We start from the raw sequence: 16187 nt of genomic DNA on the forward strand, positions 1-16187 counted from the left end.
TTGTTCGAACGTTACACAATTTGACTAAATTACATTTAAATTAAATACATTATCATCATTTAATTATTAAAATAAGATTTAAATTTCTTTATTCTACGTGTTGTATATAAAATAGCTAAGGAAGGAATTGTAAAAAAAAAATAAAAGAACAAAAATAATTAAATCGACATTAAATTAAAGGAAAAAAAATTACATTTTTGAGAAAATTTAAATTAATTTGTCATTCTGTATGAAAATAATATTAATTTAACATATTAACACTATAAAATTCAAATTATTCCACACAACATAATTGAATTTACATTAGAATATATCAAGATGTAGGCCTGTTTTTAGCTAAATTATTGTTTTAATCTTAAATATAACATAGAAATGAGTGTAAGCTGGCTAAATTGATATTTATCTACAATATATTTATAACTATTACATTTACTTTATTCCTATATCCCATAGAATCTATCAAGATTTCAAAGAAGAAGCGCGATTTTCATTTATTCTAACTTATCTTGTATACATTTAAGATTTACATAAAAAATTTCTGTATATTTCTTGATCTTCTTACAGTTTTAAAATGGAATAATTCGTTAAAATTTTACCATAACTCCTACTTACTTTGTCTCAGTTTTATTGACATTCTAAACTATAAATCCTCAAGAAAATATATTTCTGTTGAACAAATTAAAAACTTAGTTGTGTATGGTATAGATGGATAAATATATATTAAGTGTCCGAGATCATTCAAAGATAATCTTACTCAGAATAGAGGTTTTTTTGAAGACGAACGTGCCCGCCATGAAACTTTCGTCCGGAACATAAATAGTAGCCTACGTTCCTTGAACTGGAGGATCTCCTATCTGCTCCAGTGGGACAGGATCTCGGCATTTGACAAATTGAATACTTGGAGATTTTCGTCTCGCACGCCAAAGGTCACGAACTCTATTCGACAAACCGAAATTCTGTCACGTTTTAAGCTACACTCTACATGTCGTATCTCTCCCACATCCCGATTCTGGCCATCTTTCTATAATATCCCACTAAAAGATTTAGATAATGGCACATCACCTACTTTGGCACAGGTTGGAAAAATATACTTTTTTTTTTTTTTTTTCGCTCTTCCCCCTCTTGAAACTCTTCCAAGCACCAATCAGTGTGATAAATTCTGACTTCTCTGTAACCAACCACGCAATAAAGTGCGAAGAAAAATGGCGCTTGATGGATGACATATCCACCAACGTCGTTTGATATATTCTTTTTTTTTTTCCTTATTTTCTTTTTTGGCTTTTTACTCTCTGTTGTCAGTAGAGAAATACGTAAAACCGAAACTGGATATTTGGTGTTTCCTGTTACAGAATGACATTAGTTTTTTTTTTTTTTTGTTCCTTTCTCACTTTCTTCGCTGTCTTCCAATGGTTAAGATTGGAGAAGATTTAACGCTGGAACATTGTGTAAAATTATATTCTGGATAGTATTTTCTTTAATTTTAGAAACGTTCATCTAAAATTATAAATGACGTAGTCGAACCTAATCAAAATAGTCTACTATACAAGCTTTAAAAGTATCAAATTTCTCGTTATATCTTCGCTAAAATTGGTTTTTTATTATCGAGGGAATTTTTGGATAATATTCAAGGATAAAATTAACATAATATACCGAATACCACGAACAAAGTTTAGCTGTAGAAGTTCATCGGATCGACATCACAACGAGTTAATCATCGACAATATTTACTTTACTATTTTCTAACTAGAACCTTCACCCTTAATTCTTATTATTGTTACTGGATTGGAAATTTTTGCATAACTCCACAAATTCTTGGCATGTTAACGTGTTTAGTTTACTCAAAAATTCGGTTAGAATTCTATTATAAACGGTTATTTTTTTCTTTTATTCGGAGATTAAAGAACCGTTCATCGGATTTCACAAAGAACAATTCAGTTAATTATGATTTACTTGTTGTTATACGGAAATTAAAATCGATTAGAAATTATGCTTAACGAATCTATAAACCAGATTTTAATGTTTAATTTCTAATAAACATTCACACCTGACTAGAGTTTTTTGCACTAGTACTGTACATCATTCAGGACGTACTTGAAACTTTCAGCATCGTCACCACACCCTCCCACTCATTACAGCCTTGAGGCTGTTCTATAAACAGCGTAGATGTGCCGTAAATCTCTGACGCAACTTGTGTCACATCAGTAAATCAGTATATAAGTCAACCGTTGGAAATTTTTACTGTAGCAAACTCTAAAGTTAAAAAAAAAAATAGGGCGCATCAAAGATTTTTCTTTTAATCTCCGTTTGACGCGGTTCACTTAAGACGAAATGTGCTTTTCTCCAAAACTTGGCTGTCATAGTTCATCGTTTTGACAGCTGAAGGCGTGGACGGGACATAAAGGAGTGACAGTGGTTGGATATTCGTGAGAAACACCCTGATACAGAACTTCAAAAGAGTATTTTTCTCCCCCCTTCCTTGTTTGCTTCTCATCTTCGTAGAATTTACGTTTAGTATACGTATAACTATTTTATTTTTCGGTTATTATATACTTTCGGCGATTTAAATTTATGTAGAATTACAGACCAGGCCTTGAATTTTCTCTAAAATAATCTTACGAAAAGCGTTACGAGATCCGCATCAATGTATGATTATTCAGCTGTATATATCCAGCTGCTGTATCCAGCTGTAGATAAATGACACGTTAAATATACAAAATATGGATATAAGGACAGGTTCAATATATTTAAAAAGATCTCACATCCTTTAAAATATAAACTTTGTGAAAAATTAATGCGTAGAAATAATTATTCAATGATTAGTGTTTCTCGTGGTTAAAGCTGCAACGTGATGAACGAACGAACTAATTATTATATAAAATAAGGAAATTATATGGTAATTTCAAACTTCACACAATAAACAACGAACCAAAGAAGCTATTTATGCACACTTAATAGAATTATCCGACTTTATAATAGGATTTTTGACAAGTTTAATGCATGGTTAACATGGCTATGGTGCCAGATTTAATTAAAAAAAGAGCTTAAAAGTGGAACAAGTAATAAATTCTAAGCAGCTTTTAACGATGGAACGAACGTTAACAGTTATTTTTAGATTTTTCTTTAATAATATGTTTATATATCTGTGTAATTTCGGTTAAGATTTTCGTGTAAAAATCTAAAATTTCATTCGATAAAATGTAAAAATTGGCATTAAAACAAAAAACATAAGAACTGTTGTTTTCGTGGAAACAAAGGCATAAATCTACGCACTAACCTAATAATTTAGATTATTATACAAAGGCCTCCGTCACATTTATTATAAAATAATTAAAATAGGATTTATGACGTAAAATATTAAACAATTATTATAAGCAAATAAAGATTTTTTTTAAATATTAAAATCAGTCAAACAAAGCAACGTGCCCTTATTACTCTTTAAATCTTCGCAAATGGTTGGCACAGACATGTCACACTAATTAATTTGTCGCCTGTTAATTCGCTACACTAGGAATACCTTCCGTCTCGGGCAAGAGCTTCTCCCATTGGCTGACTGGAGCCAGTAGGCGGAGAACCAACCCTCCAGAACTCAGCTTGCATCTCACCGGCTGTGGAGAGGTGATTTCGTCCTTAACAAGTAGTCTAACGTCTACAAGTCTGCGACTTTCTAATATGCCAGATACGTCGAGGAAGAGTTAAATAAGTGTGATGGCGATTCGGCACCATTAGACACCCCATGCACCCATTATACGGCGAAGGACACGGTTACTACCGCTACGGCGGATATGGGGGTATGGGTGTGAACAGTATACACGCACCCAACGCGGTGTCGGGCTACAACTCGCCCAGATCTTCGACCGGTAACGGGATGGTTCGGCCCGCACCCTACGGACCTTCGTACGCCACTCAGGCCAGCCAGCAAGTAGCAGGCAAGGAGATGGTCAAGCCGCCATATTCCTACATAGCATTGATAGCCATGGCAATCCAGAATGCGCCGGACAAGAAGATAACCCTGAATGGAATCTATCAATACATTATGGATCGCTTCCCGTATTATCGGGAGAACAAACAGGGATGGCAAAACTCCATACGTCACAACCTGAGCTTGAACGAGTGCTTCGTTAAAATACCACGAGACGATAAGAAACCCGGTAAAGGATCGTTCTGGACTCTAGATCCCGATAGCGATAACATGTTCGATAATGGAAGCTACCTGAGACGAAGGAGGAGATTCAAGAAGAAGGATGCCGGCAAAGATAAAGAAGAGAAGAAAAAACAGGTAGAGAACGCGAGTCAGAAAGTTAACGAGGACGAACTCGATAGTTTAAGCGAAGCAAGGAATAATGAAGGAGTAGGCCAAGGTTCCGTGCAGTGTACGGTAGCACCCAAAGTGGAGCCTAGAGAAACTTCTGCAATTACGTCTTGTTTAAAACAAGAATATCCTTACGACAACAAGACGAGTCCGACAGCTGCATCCCTGGCTCCATCCGTCACATCTCCTGTTCCTTCCACTTCCACCACAATATTGAACGGTGACGCCATAGAGTCGAACGCGTACGCCATCGACTCTTTAATGTCCGGTAGAAGCCAATCGCCTAATCTTTCGACGGTCCTACTCGACGTCACCTCCATGGGACAGTGCGGGGTCAACAACGGTTACAACGCTAGACACTCCATGTACACTTGCCAGCCCACTTGCACCACGACCTGTACCACGTACCCCACTCCACCCTCGCCCGTGGGTTACAGCAACGGGAGGACCGTCACCCTGGACGACGTGTCTTCTTCCTATCTGGGGTGTTCCATCGTGGGGCTGACGTCTTCGTCGGGGCACAATTATGTTACGAATCGGACGGCGCAAAACTCGTCTACCACCAATACTTGGTACACCCTTCCGGCCGAAACTGTGGGGGGCGAGGCTACCTATAGGGAAATGTACGATCCCCAACGACTTCTCAACTCGTCCCCCGTCGGTACGTCCAACCCGAACTGTCAACTAAACTATGGAGGAACGTATCAGTTCAGGACAACTACAGCATACGGTAGTTACGACTGTGCAAGATACTGATACTTAAAGACATGTTTATGTGAGTGTAAATACATTTTAAACACAGAGTTTTAGAGAAAAAAATATATAACGTGTCTTTGTGTTCGACGTTACGTCACGAAATCCTGACAGAATTTGGACAACATGGTAAATTACTTTCACTTTTTTTTTCCTGTTGATTGTATCGAGAATGTCTCATTATCTATTTTCAGTTAAGTGTGACAAACACCAATTTTGCCATTAAACTAAATAATTAGATTGCTTGACTCCAGTAACAATTGTTTCAAAATCTACATATCATATCACACAATATTTAAAATATATATATTTAAATGGGGAGCAACCCGTGATAGTTCGGCTTTATGTATAAGCACTAAGTTATTAAGGAGAAACTTTACGTGTTTGGAGGAATTTTAGCAACTAGATAATCTGTCACACAGTCACTGTGTTACTCATCACGTCTTTCGATCGCACTTCTGCTTAGTATATACAGTTTTTACTTCTTGGGGAGTTAGCAATATCAGCAAATGTTAATTTTGAATTGGCATTGGATGTATGCCAAAGGAGGTTTGCATTCGATCTAAATTCTGTTCAACAACTATTTATCTATATTAAATCGTTGTTCTAGTTATAATATTAAGCTGTATTTTATATTCGACCATTAAATAATTATCTAGAAATTAGTTTTGTAAGTGGCAAAATTGATTATTATCGTCGCCATTCGGTAGGCCTATAGTTATATCCTGTTTTTTTTTTTTTATAATTAAGCGCTATTAAATGGATCAAATTTTACATTATAATTAAGTAAATATGTGATTACTATANATAGAAGAAATAATAAACTTTTTACGTATTAAATTTAAATGTTTCCATCCAAAAAATGCAACCTTGTAACTGTGTGTCATTCTCTTAAGCTAGCTCTTAATATATTTATAACTTATACTTTATCATAATTAATTAAAATTTGTCAACATTTAGAATATTTTTCACGGTTTTTCAAGTAAAAATCTTCACTATTTCGCAAAATTAACGTTTAAAAAGTTTAATTTTAACTCATGCAAGTTCGTCTTTCCAACGACATTTGTGCTAAATAATCCTATAAAATTACATAGGAATGTCGAAAGAAATGTTATTTATTAAAAAAAAAAAAGAAAACAAATTAAGAAAATATTGAAACAAACTAAAATTTGCCTTCTTCCTAGAATGCTAAATCACCAAAATTTCTTCATCGTGGCTTTAAATTTACTTCGCTAATCCTCCTGTTTACCATCGACTATACTTACGAAAACAGTTTTTATAAATAGTCGTGTCTAACAATATCGAATATAATTCATCTATAATGCTTAATACGAATATTGTCAAGAGATGATGTATGAACAATTGTGATTTTAAAAATATTCGAACGAATAAAACTCGTTGTAATCTAAGTACGTGTCAATCAAAACCAAAACAATGGCTGGTTAGAAGGTGACTTTTATTCGCACCTAATGGAAATTTACCCGTTTATAAATTAATAAAATCGAAGAATATCGTATTAAAGGATTCTTTTTTTTTTTTTTATCATAAACTTCAATTTACTTTGTACAGAAATTGATTATATCAATTTCTGTACAAAGACTATGTTTGTTTACACACCAGATCTACTAGAAGAGGCCTACCTACAATATGATATTTTAACCGACTTTTAACAATTTTTTAAAATATAATTTTAAATTTGTATGAATTCTAAACTGTATATTTAGTATCATAATATATAAATATTATAATTTTTAATTAATTAATAACATCCTCGGTCTTATACTAATTCTATAGACTTTAAATTAGTGTATAAACTTTCTATTGTAAATTTATGTATCTGTAATAATCTGTGTTGTGTATAATATATAAAAATTCGTGGTATATGATGTAACGATGTCTGTACACACCTTTCGATTCTAAAGTTAGTTGAACTGTATACAGATTTACGTATTCACCAGAGCTATACGGGAGCACGTATATAAAATCCTCCTTGAAAGTCAGTTATAATTCGATTCGTCTATAGATTTAAGCTAGAATAAATATTAATTTATGTTTAAATACGATATATTTTACGTTTATGCATGGTTTTAAATTACTTTTAAGTGAGAAAATCTAATTATAATGCAAATAGTCTATAAGTTATGATCTATAAGGCGTGGTGTAATTTTAAGATAGACAATTTTTAACAGGTACTGTACAAGCCTTTTATGCCAGCCTTTAGTAACAACAGTTAAATTTTATATAATTCGTCTTCCTACTCAACTGTTTTTAAAGTGTTTCGTAGGCTTATTCTACATTGACCCTTTACTCATTTATGCCCCATTAATCTGTGTTAGTCGTAATTTACGCTTTAACCTTTTGCCATTTTCTCTCTTTATATATTCTATATTTTAGGGTCTAATTCTAAAAGAGGGAGGAAAAAAAAGGTAACGATACGCACCAGGGCAGTTGAACCGTGTTACTAGATATTTACAAGTTCCATTCACACAACACTGAACCTTGAAGAGAAGTAAGAGCAATTATACAAAAGGAGAAATTCTATCCGTTTCTATCAATTCGCCCACACACACCTTTTTTATACGATAATAAATCCAACATAATGCCATTTCTCTAATAATCAGAGGTGTACAAGAGTTGATAAACGCTCAAACTCCGGGTACACAGTCCATTGTACAGTTTTAATTGTCCGTGCGTGTCCTTATATTCACTTCTGCCATGCAGTAACAGTTGCTCGGTACATGACTAGCAACTTGGTCCATTTGACCTCCGTTAACGATAACATGACCACTTACCTGTTAGTTCGTGACCCGCGCTTCTCTACCTGTGATTTATGCTCCATACATTCGACTGTTTATTCGACCTTTTTTTTCGACTGGAGTGGTTAAGGTCAAAGTTGACGTCGTCAGGAAATCTTTACAAAATGAAATTTCACAAAAAAAAAAAAAAATTAACATGTTTATTCTTACGTAAAAAATATTTATATACACCCTGACTGACGTTTTGGCTTGTCTTTTAGCATTATACAAACATTCCCATCATTGTGTAGAACGTTTACCAACCCCTTAATTTGTTAACAACTCGTCTCCGCGAATTATTCTATTATTTTTTTTTCTGTTATTTAACATAGTTTGACCTCGAGGGCAAAGGTTAAAAGTCTGTAACTGGTTTATGGATCGATGTAGAAGAACGGGGATCGAAGAAAGATTTGAATTGCGACCAAATCTAAAAAAGGTAAATTCGATTTGATTAGTTGCCAAAAAATCCCTACCAAACCGTTAGATATAGCAACCATCTTTCTTCTGTCCTGACAGGGTTGGTCTTTTTTTCCCTCTTCACTTGTTAAGACTTAGTCCCGTAACATTCCTAAGTCAGTTTGTTTTCAACACCGTGTCATGCACTCTAGTCAAAAGAGCATTCTGTTTCTGCTTCAATTATCAACGTGACTAAAATTCAATTATTATCAACTTACGAATAAACCTTTTTTATATATATATAGCATTTAAAATAAATAAAAATACATATTTTATTATACGCCTTACACTACAGAAACACTACACGACATTGCTGACTTTTACAAATTCAATAGGGTCGTAAGTAATACTAATTTAGCAATTTGATCGTAATTAAAATTTAATTATATATTCCGTAATGTAATTGGATTAAATTCTTTTTTTTTCCTCCTATATTTTTAGGTCGAATACCAAAGTTCATTATTAGTAAATTATTCAAATATTATATGAATTATAATAAATGTGCTGTCTCCTTATTAAAATATCTTCAATTTAATTAAATTTTCTATTTGAAACTTGACGTTTAACAATATATCATTCGATAACAATGCAATTTTCAGTAATTATAATTAAATGTTTACGCATTAATTGATTCAATTGTTTTAATTTTCATTTCAATTAACGTTACGGATGCGAATTGTTTTCGCGTTAAGAAACAAATTAAATGATCTCACTAAGGAAATTTACAATTAATTCTTCTTTAATTCGAATTTTTTACATTTTTAATATAAAAATCTTATTTTATTAAGTAAATTATTTAAGTAATAAACCTGTTTATTCCTATTGAAACTCACCTATTTTTGCTTAGCTTTAGTTATTACTATTTTAATTAATAATTATTAAGTCGAGCCTTATCTCACTTCTTTAGAGACCGATTGAAGGGGATGAATGAGGCTCGAACTACTCACAAATGCGAGGCCCCAATCCTGTCAAAAAGTTATAAAATATGTGAATAAAATCAATAAAACAAATAAAATGCGGGGTTTTTTTATTACTTANGATACAGAACTTCAAAAGAGTATTTTTCTCCCCCCTTCCTTGTTTGCTTCTCATCTTCGTAGAATTTACGTTTAGTATACGTATAACTATTTTATTTTTCGGTTATTATATACTTTCGGCGATTTAAATTTATGTAGAATTACAGACCAGGCCTTGAATTTTCTCTAAAATAATCTTACGAAAAGCGTTACGAGATCCGCATCAATGTATGATTATTCAGCTGTATATATCCAGCTGCTGTATCCAGCTGTAGATAAATGACACGTTAAATATACAAAATATGGATATAAGGACAGGTTCAATATATTTAAAAAGATCTCACATCCTTTAAAATATAAACTTTGTGAAAAATTAATGCGTAGAAATAATTATTCAATGATTAGTGTTTCTCGTGGTTAAAGCTGCAACGTGATGAACGAACGAACTAATTATTATATAAAATAAGGAAATTATATGGTAATTTCAAACTTCACACAATAAACAACGAACCAAAGAAGCTATTTATGCACACTTAATAGAATTATCCGACTTTATAATAGGATTTTTGACAAGTTTAATGCATGGTTAACATGGCTATGGTGCCAGATTTAATTAAAAAAAGAGCTTAAAAGTGGAACAAGTAATAAATTCTAAGCAGCTTTTAACGATGGAACGAACGTTAACAGTTATTTTTAGATTTTTCTTTAATAATATGTTTATATATCTGTGTAATTTCGGTTAAGATTTTCGTGTAAAAATCTAAAATTTCATTCGATAAAATGTAAAAATTGGCATTAAAACAAAAAACATAAGAACTGTTGTTTTCGTGGAAACAAAGGCATAAATCTACGCACTAACCTAATAATTTAGATTATTATACAAAGGCCTCCGTCACATTTATTATAAAATAATTAAAATAGGATTTATGACGTAAAATATTAAACAATTATTATAAGCAAATAAAGATTTTTTTTAAATATTAAAATCAGTCAAACAAAGCAACGTGCCCTTATTACTCTTTAAATCTTCGCAAATGGTTGGCACAGACATGTCACACTAATTAATTTGTCGCCTGTTAATTCGCTACACTAGGAATACCTTCCGTCTCGGCCAAGAGCTTCTCCCATTGGCTGACTGGAGCCAGTAGGCGGAGAACCAACCCTCCAGAACTCAGCTTGCATCTCACCGGCTGTGGAGAGGTGATTTCGTCCTTAACAAGTAGTCTAACGTCTACAAGTCTGCGACTTTCTAATATGCCAGATACGTCGAGGAAGAGTTAAATAAGTGTGATGGCGATTCGGCACCATTAGACACCCCATGCACCCATTATACGGCGAAGGACACGGTTACTACCGCTACGGCGGATATGGGGGTATGGGTGTGAACAGTATACACGCACCCAACGCGGTGTCGGGCTACAACTCGCCCAGATCTTCGACCGGTAACGGGATGGTTCGGCCCGCACCCTACGGACCTTCGTACGCCACTCAGGCCAGCCAGCAAGTAGCAGGCAAGGAGATGGTCAAGCCGCCATATTCCTACATAGCATTGATAGCCATGGCAATCCAGAATGCGCCGGACAAGAAGATAACCCTGAATGGAATCTATCAATACATTATGGATCGCTTCCCGTATTATCGGGAGAACAAACAGGGATGGCAAAACTCCATACGTCACAACCTGAGCTTGAACGAGTGCTTCGTTAAAATACCACGAGACGATAAGAAACCCGGTAAAGGATCGTTCTGGACTCTAGATCCCGATAGCGATAACATGTTCGATAATGGAAGCTACCTGAGACGAAGGAGGAGATTCAAGAAGAAGGATGCCGGCAAAGATAAAGAAGAGAAGAAAAAACAGGTAGAGAACGCGAGTCAGAAAGTTAACGAGGACGAACTCGATAGTTTAAGCGAAGCAAGGAATAATGAAGGAGTAGGCCAAGGTTCCGTGCAGTGTACGGTAGCACCCAAAGTGGAGCCTAGAGAAACTTCTGCAATTACGTCTTGTTTAAAACAAGAATATCCTTACGACAACAAGACGAGTCCGACAGCTGCATCCCTGGCTCCATCCGTCACATCTCCTGTTCCTTCCACTTCCACCACAATATTGAACGGTGACGCCATAGAGTCGAACGCGTACGCCATCGACTCTTTAATGTCCGGTAGAAGCCAATCGCCTAATCTTTCGACGGTCCTACTCGACGTCACCTCCATGGGACAGTGCGGGGTCAACAACGGTTACAACGCTAGACACTCCATGTACACTTGCCAGCCCACTTGCACCACGACCTGTACCACGTACCCCACTCCACCCTCGCCCGTGGGTTACAGCAACGGGAGGACCGTCACCCTGGACGACGTGTCTTCTTCCTATCTGGGGTGTTCCATCGTGGGGCTGACGTCTTCGTCGGGGCACAATTATGTTACGAATCGGACGGCGCAAAACTCGTCTACCACCAATACTTGGTACACCCTTCCGGCCGAAACTGTGGGGGGCGAGGCTACCTATAGGGAAATGTACGATCCCCAACGACTTCTCAACTCGTCCCCCGTCGGTACGTCCAACCCGAACTGTCAACTAAACTATGGAGGAACGTATCAGTTCAGGACAACTACAGCATACGGTAGTTACGACTGTGCAAGATACTGATACTTAAAGACATGTTTATGTGAGTGTAAATACATTTTAAACACAGAGTTTTAGAGAAAAAAATATATAACGTGTCTTTGTGTTCGACGTTACGTCACGAAATCCTGACAGAATTTGGACAACATGGTAAATTACTTTCACTTTTTTTTTCCTGTTGATTGTATCGAGAATGTCTCATTATCTATTTTCAGTTAAGTGTGACAAACACCAATTTTGCCATTAAACTAAATAATTAGATTGCTTGACTCCAGTAACAATTGTTTCAAAATCTACATATCATATCACACAATATTTAAAATATATATATTTAAATGGGGAGCAACCCGTGATAGTTCGGCTTTATGTATAAGCACTAAGTTATTAAGGAGAAACTTTACGTGTTTGGAGGAATTTTAGCAACTAGATAATCTGTCACACAGTCACTGTGTTACTCATCACGTCTTTCGATCGCACTTCTGCTTAGTATATACAGTTTTTACTTCTTGGGGAGTTAGCAATATCAGCAAATGTTAATTTTGAATTGGCATTGGATGTATGCCAAAGGAGGTTTGCATTCGATCTAAATTCTGTTCAACAACTATTTATCTATATTAAATCGTTGTTCTAGTTATAATATTAAGCTGTATTTTATATTCGACCATTAAATAATTATCTAGAAATTAGTTTTGTAAGTGGCAAAATTGATTATTATCGTCGCCATTCGGTAGGCCTATAGTTATATCCTGTTTTTTTTTTTTTATAATTAAGCGCTATTAAATGGATCAAATTTTACATTATAATTAAGTAAATATGTGATTACTATAAGGTACTAAGTCTTAATTTTAGTATATTAAAAAAAAAATAAAACAAAACCAAGCTGTGATATACTAAAATCCATTTTTGTGGGATGAGTGAAGGTGATGGAGACAATCTACATCTTCAATTTTTAAACGTGATAAAATGTACATACGAGACCCATTATAACGTTGTATATCCGACTATAAAACGCATTTTAACTCCTAATTTAGTTAAATATCGTAACTTTTTATATTTAGATAGCGATATTCTCTCGGGAGCACACTTCCTGTCTGGGAATTAGACGTGCAGATGTTGGGATTTCTTCCTTTTTTGCCATCTGTGCTAACTCACAGCTTCTGGATATATTGCTACTACGTTTAGAAGGGCAGTTCAAGTAAATTTATACACTTTTTGGAGAGTTTTAGTCATTATTTACTTAATTAATCCCATCTTTGGGATGAAGGATGGAGATCATCTTGAGCTTCTCTCTCTTTAATTAATAAGATAACTCCTTCTTTCTGTAAAGTTTATACGTTATTTTTTTTTTCAAATAAACAAGCATTTATTTTTATTTACAACATCCAAAATTAGTTTTAAATATATTTTATAAGTTTTATTCATTTTGTTAACAGTTTTATTATAATCGAAAATCCTTTTAGCATCGTCATTGTTAATTACGTTGAAGAATAAACTATAAAGATGAGGCCTATATTGTTTTTAATTATTAAAAAATATAGACAAAATAATATTCGTGCTAAATATATTATAAATTTTTTAAAAATTAAGAATAAAATACTTTTAATTATTATTGATGACTTTGACGTATATTAACTTAAATAATTATCTTTAATATACAAAAATTTACGTAGATTTTGCTTAATTCGTACGTTTAATTATATATTTAAAGGATAAATATTTAAAAATGCATCATTTTAATAATCTAAGTTAAAAACTTTATTAGCATGTTATAGGCCTGTAGGAGAGAAACTAATAATTAGTAAAATTACCTTATAAACTAATTTAACCTTATAGAAAAATATTTAAGCTATTTTATTAATAAATTAGCTTATAAAATAAGATAAAAACTAAATTAATATGTGATAAAATCTACTAAATTGTTGCATTCTATAAGCTTATAATGTGCATGCTATAACATTTCATTTTAAAAAAAAAAAGGAAAAAATATGTAATTTAAATCGCCTGAAGCAAAAAAAATAATTGAAATTTAAAATATTTAATTCATTTTTTAATTAAAAAAATAATTTAGGCCTATAAAAATATTTTATAAAAGTTCATTTTTAGGTTAAAAATGATTTTATTTATTTCCTTTTTTAATTACAAAAACATTATCACGTAATATTTTTCTTTGTTTTTATTATTGCTTAAAAACTCGCATACCTATTAATAGAAGTAGCAGCTTGAGACTATTTTCTCCTTGAATAGTTCCTATTAATAAATTATCTCAGCTTAAAAATTAGCAAGAAATGGAACAAACCGTTTTGGGGAATGTGCACGGGAGCTCAAATTAATCGTTCTAATTACGTTTTATCTCGAAGTATAATCAACTTTAGTAGAAAATTACGTACCAAACAACGAAAAATCTATGCTATTTTCCCGTTTATACATTCGGAGGATGCGAACTTTGACTTAAAACATCCCAATTACAAAGCGAAAAACGTTGACTTAATAAATGTTTATTCAACGTTCTCGCTATGAAAACATCTTTAAAAATTCTACTGACTACAAGAAAAAGTCAATAGTAAAGTTGTTATAGCGTTGAATATCCCCCGTAACAAGGTAACATTACCATTTCGGGCGATAACATCCGTTAGACATCTTCCTCCTCCTTATCTTTCTTCCTCTAACAATCCCTCACATTGGACGATTGTTGTTACTCATAAATTGCTCGTTTGTTAAAAAACAATTAAGAGTTACTGAAAGGGAATTTGTCAGAGGAGATAGTTTGATAATAAACATGAACCATTTGCAACAGTTTCGAGTAGAGATTCCTGATCAGAAATTGTAGAGATGTTACGCGGCATCTGGTTAATGCTTCTCTTGTAACGATTCTAGTTTGTTTAACAAGATCTCTTCTGTGAAAATTTGTGGTGAATTTAAAGTAAATTAATGTTCCTAAGAGGTAATTTGAATGCTTTTCTTCTTCTTCTTCTTCTTCTTCTTCTTCTTTTTCCCTCCAAGTAATTTTGCATCATTTTATGTTCGGATTTTAAAGTCCAAATTTCGAATTTTATGCTCATATTTTTGAGTTATTTAAGTGATATGTTTAATTGTTTAAACGGGATTTTTGTTGTTTTATTCCTCAATTTTTGAGCTTAAATATCTTCCATTTTTTAAAGATAATTGGCAAGAATCTATTAAATTTAGGCCCTATACGTTTCTCAGTGAAAGTTTATCCTGTAGGCAATGATCTGACGTTTCTATTTAAGTGAATTAAACAAATTATCTATTATAATTAAATGTAATTATTTACATATATACTAATTAAAGTACTAAATGATCATTAGAGTTTAGCTAAAGCCGAAAATTTATAAAAAGTCTGGAATGAGTGAAGGTGATGGAGACAATCTACATCTTCAATTTTTAAACGTGATAAAATGTACATACGAGACCCATTATAACGTTGTATATCCGACTATAAAACGCATTTTAACTCCTAATTTAGTTAAATATCGTAACTTTTTATATTTAGATAGCGATATTCTCTCGGGAGCACACTTCCTGTCTGGGAATTAGACGTGCAGATGTTGGGATTTCTTCCTTTTTTGCCATCTGTGCTAACTCACAGCTTCTGGATATATTGCTACTACGTTTAGAAGGGCAGTTCAAGTAAATTTATACACTTTTTGGAGAGTTTTAGTCATTATTTACTTAATTAATCCCATCTTTGGGATGAAGGATGGAGATCATCTTGAGCTTCTCTCTCTTTAATTAATAAGATAACTCCTTCTTTCTGTAAAGTTTATACGTTATTTTTTTTTTCAAATAAACAAGCATTTATTTTTATTTACAACATCCAAAATTAGTTTTAAATATATTTTATAAGTTTTATTCNAAAATTACTGACAAATTTGATCTTTAGCTCTATGATAAATGGAAATTTTATAGAAATGTTTTCTAGTAACTATTAAAAATGTTAATTTTTCTTATTTATATTCGAAAATTTATGCTTTTTTGCTTCATAAAACTGTATGCTCTATCTGTATAAACCAATGTAAATACCTGTAGATGCAACTTAACATGCAAAATATCAGCGGTTCCTAGCAAGAATTTACATGCAAAAATGACACTAGACTGAAGATAAAACGATTTTTTAAAGTATTATTTAGGATTTATAACGTGATATGAGATTAATAATGAAAGAAATCGTTGTTAACAAACACATATTCAAAATTTATTACCCATAATAAACA

General features: G+C 33.2%; 2 protein-coding genes across 2 annotated transcripts; both read left to right on the forward strand.

Annotated features, from left to right (window-relative positions):
- The first annotated feature begins 3530 nt into the window (after nucleotides 1-3530).
- Nucleotides 3531-5802, forward strand: LOC111639396 (forkhead box C1-A-like). The gene has a single exon (XM_023385277.1). The coding sequence runs from the start codon at nucleotides 3734-3736 to the stop codon at nucleotides 5063-5065; it is 1332 nt and encodes a 443-aa protein (XP_023241045.1). The 5' UTR covers nucleotides 3531-3733; the 3' UTR covers nucleotides 5066-5802.
- A 4655-nt stretch (nucleotides 5803-10457) lies between these two features.
- Nucleotides 10458-15789, forward strand: LOC111639387 (forkhead box C1-A-like). Its single transcript, XM_023385261.1, has 2 exons — nucleotides 10458-12875; nucleotides 15329-15789. The coding sequence occupies exon 1, from the start codon at nucleotides 10648-10650 to the stop codon at nucleotides 11977-11979; it is 1332 nt and encodes a 443-aa protein (XP_023241029.1). The 5' UTR covers nucleotides 10458-10647; the 3' UTR covers nucleotides 11980-12875; nucleotides 15329-15789.
- The last annotated feature ends 398 nt before the right edge of the window (nucleotides 15790-16187 follow it).

Source organism: Centruroides sculpturatus, unplaced genomic scaffold, assembly GCF_000671375.1.
Source record: "Centruroides sculpturatus isolate CEXI.00-Female unplaced genomic scaffold, Cexi_2.0 scaffold1380, whole genome shotgun sequence".
Lineage (NCBI taxonomy): Eukaryota > Metazoa > Arthropoda > Arachnida > Scorpiones > Buthidae > Centruroides > Centruroides sculpturatus.

Bases quoted from the DNA above. Each gene is read 5' to 3' on its own strand.
- LOC111639396 (XM_023385277.1), top strand. From the start codon at position 3,734: ATGCACCCATTATACGGCGAAGGACACGGTTACTACCGCTACGGCGGA.
- LOC111639387 (XM_023385261.1), top strand. From the start codon at position 10,648: ATGCACCCATTATACGGCGAAGGACACGGTTACTACCGCTACGGCGGA.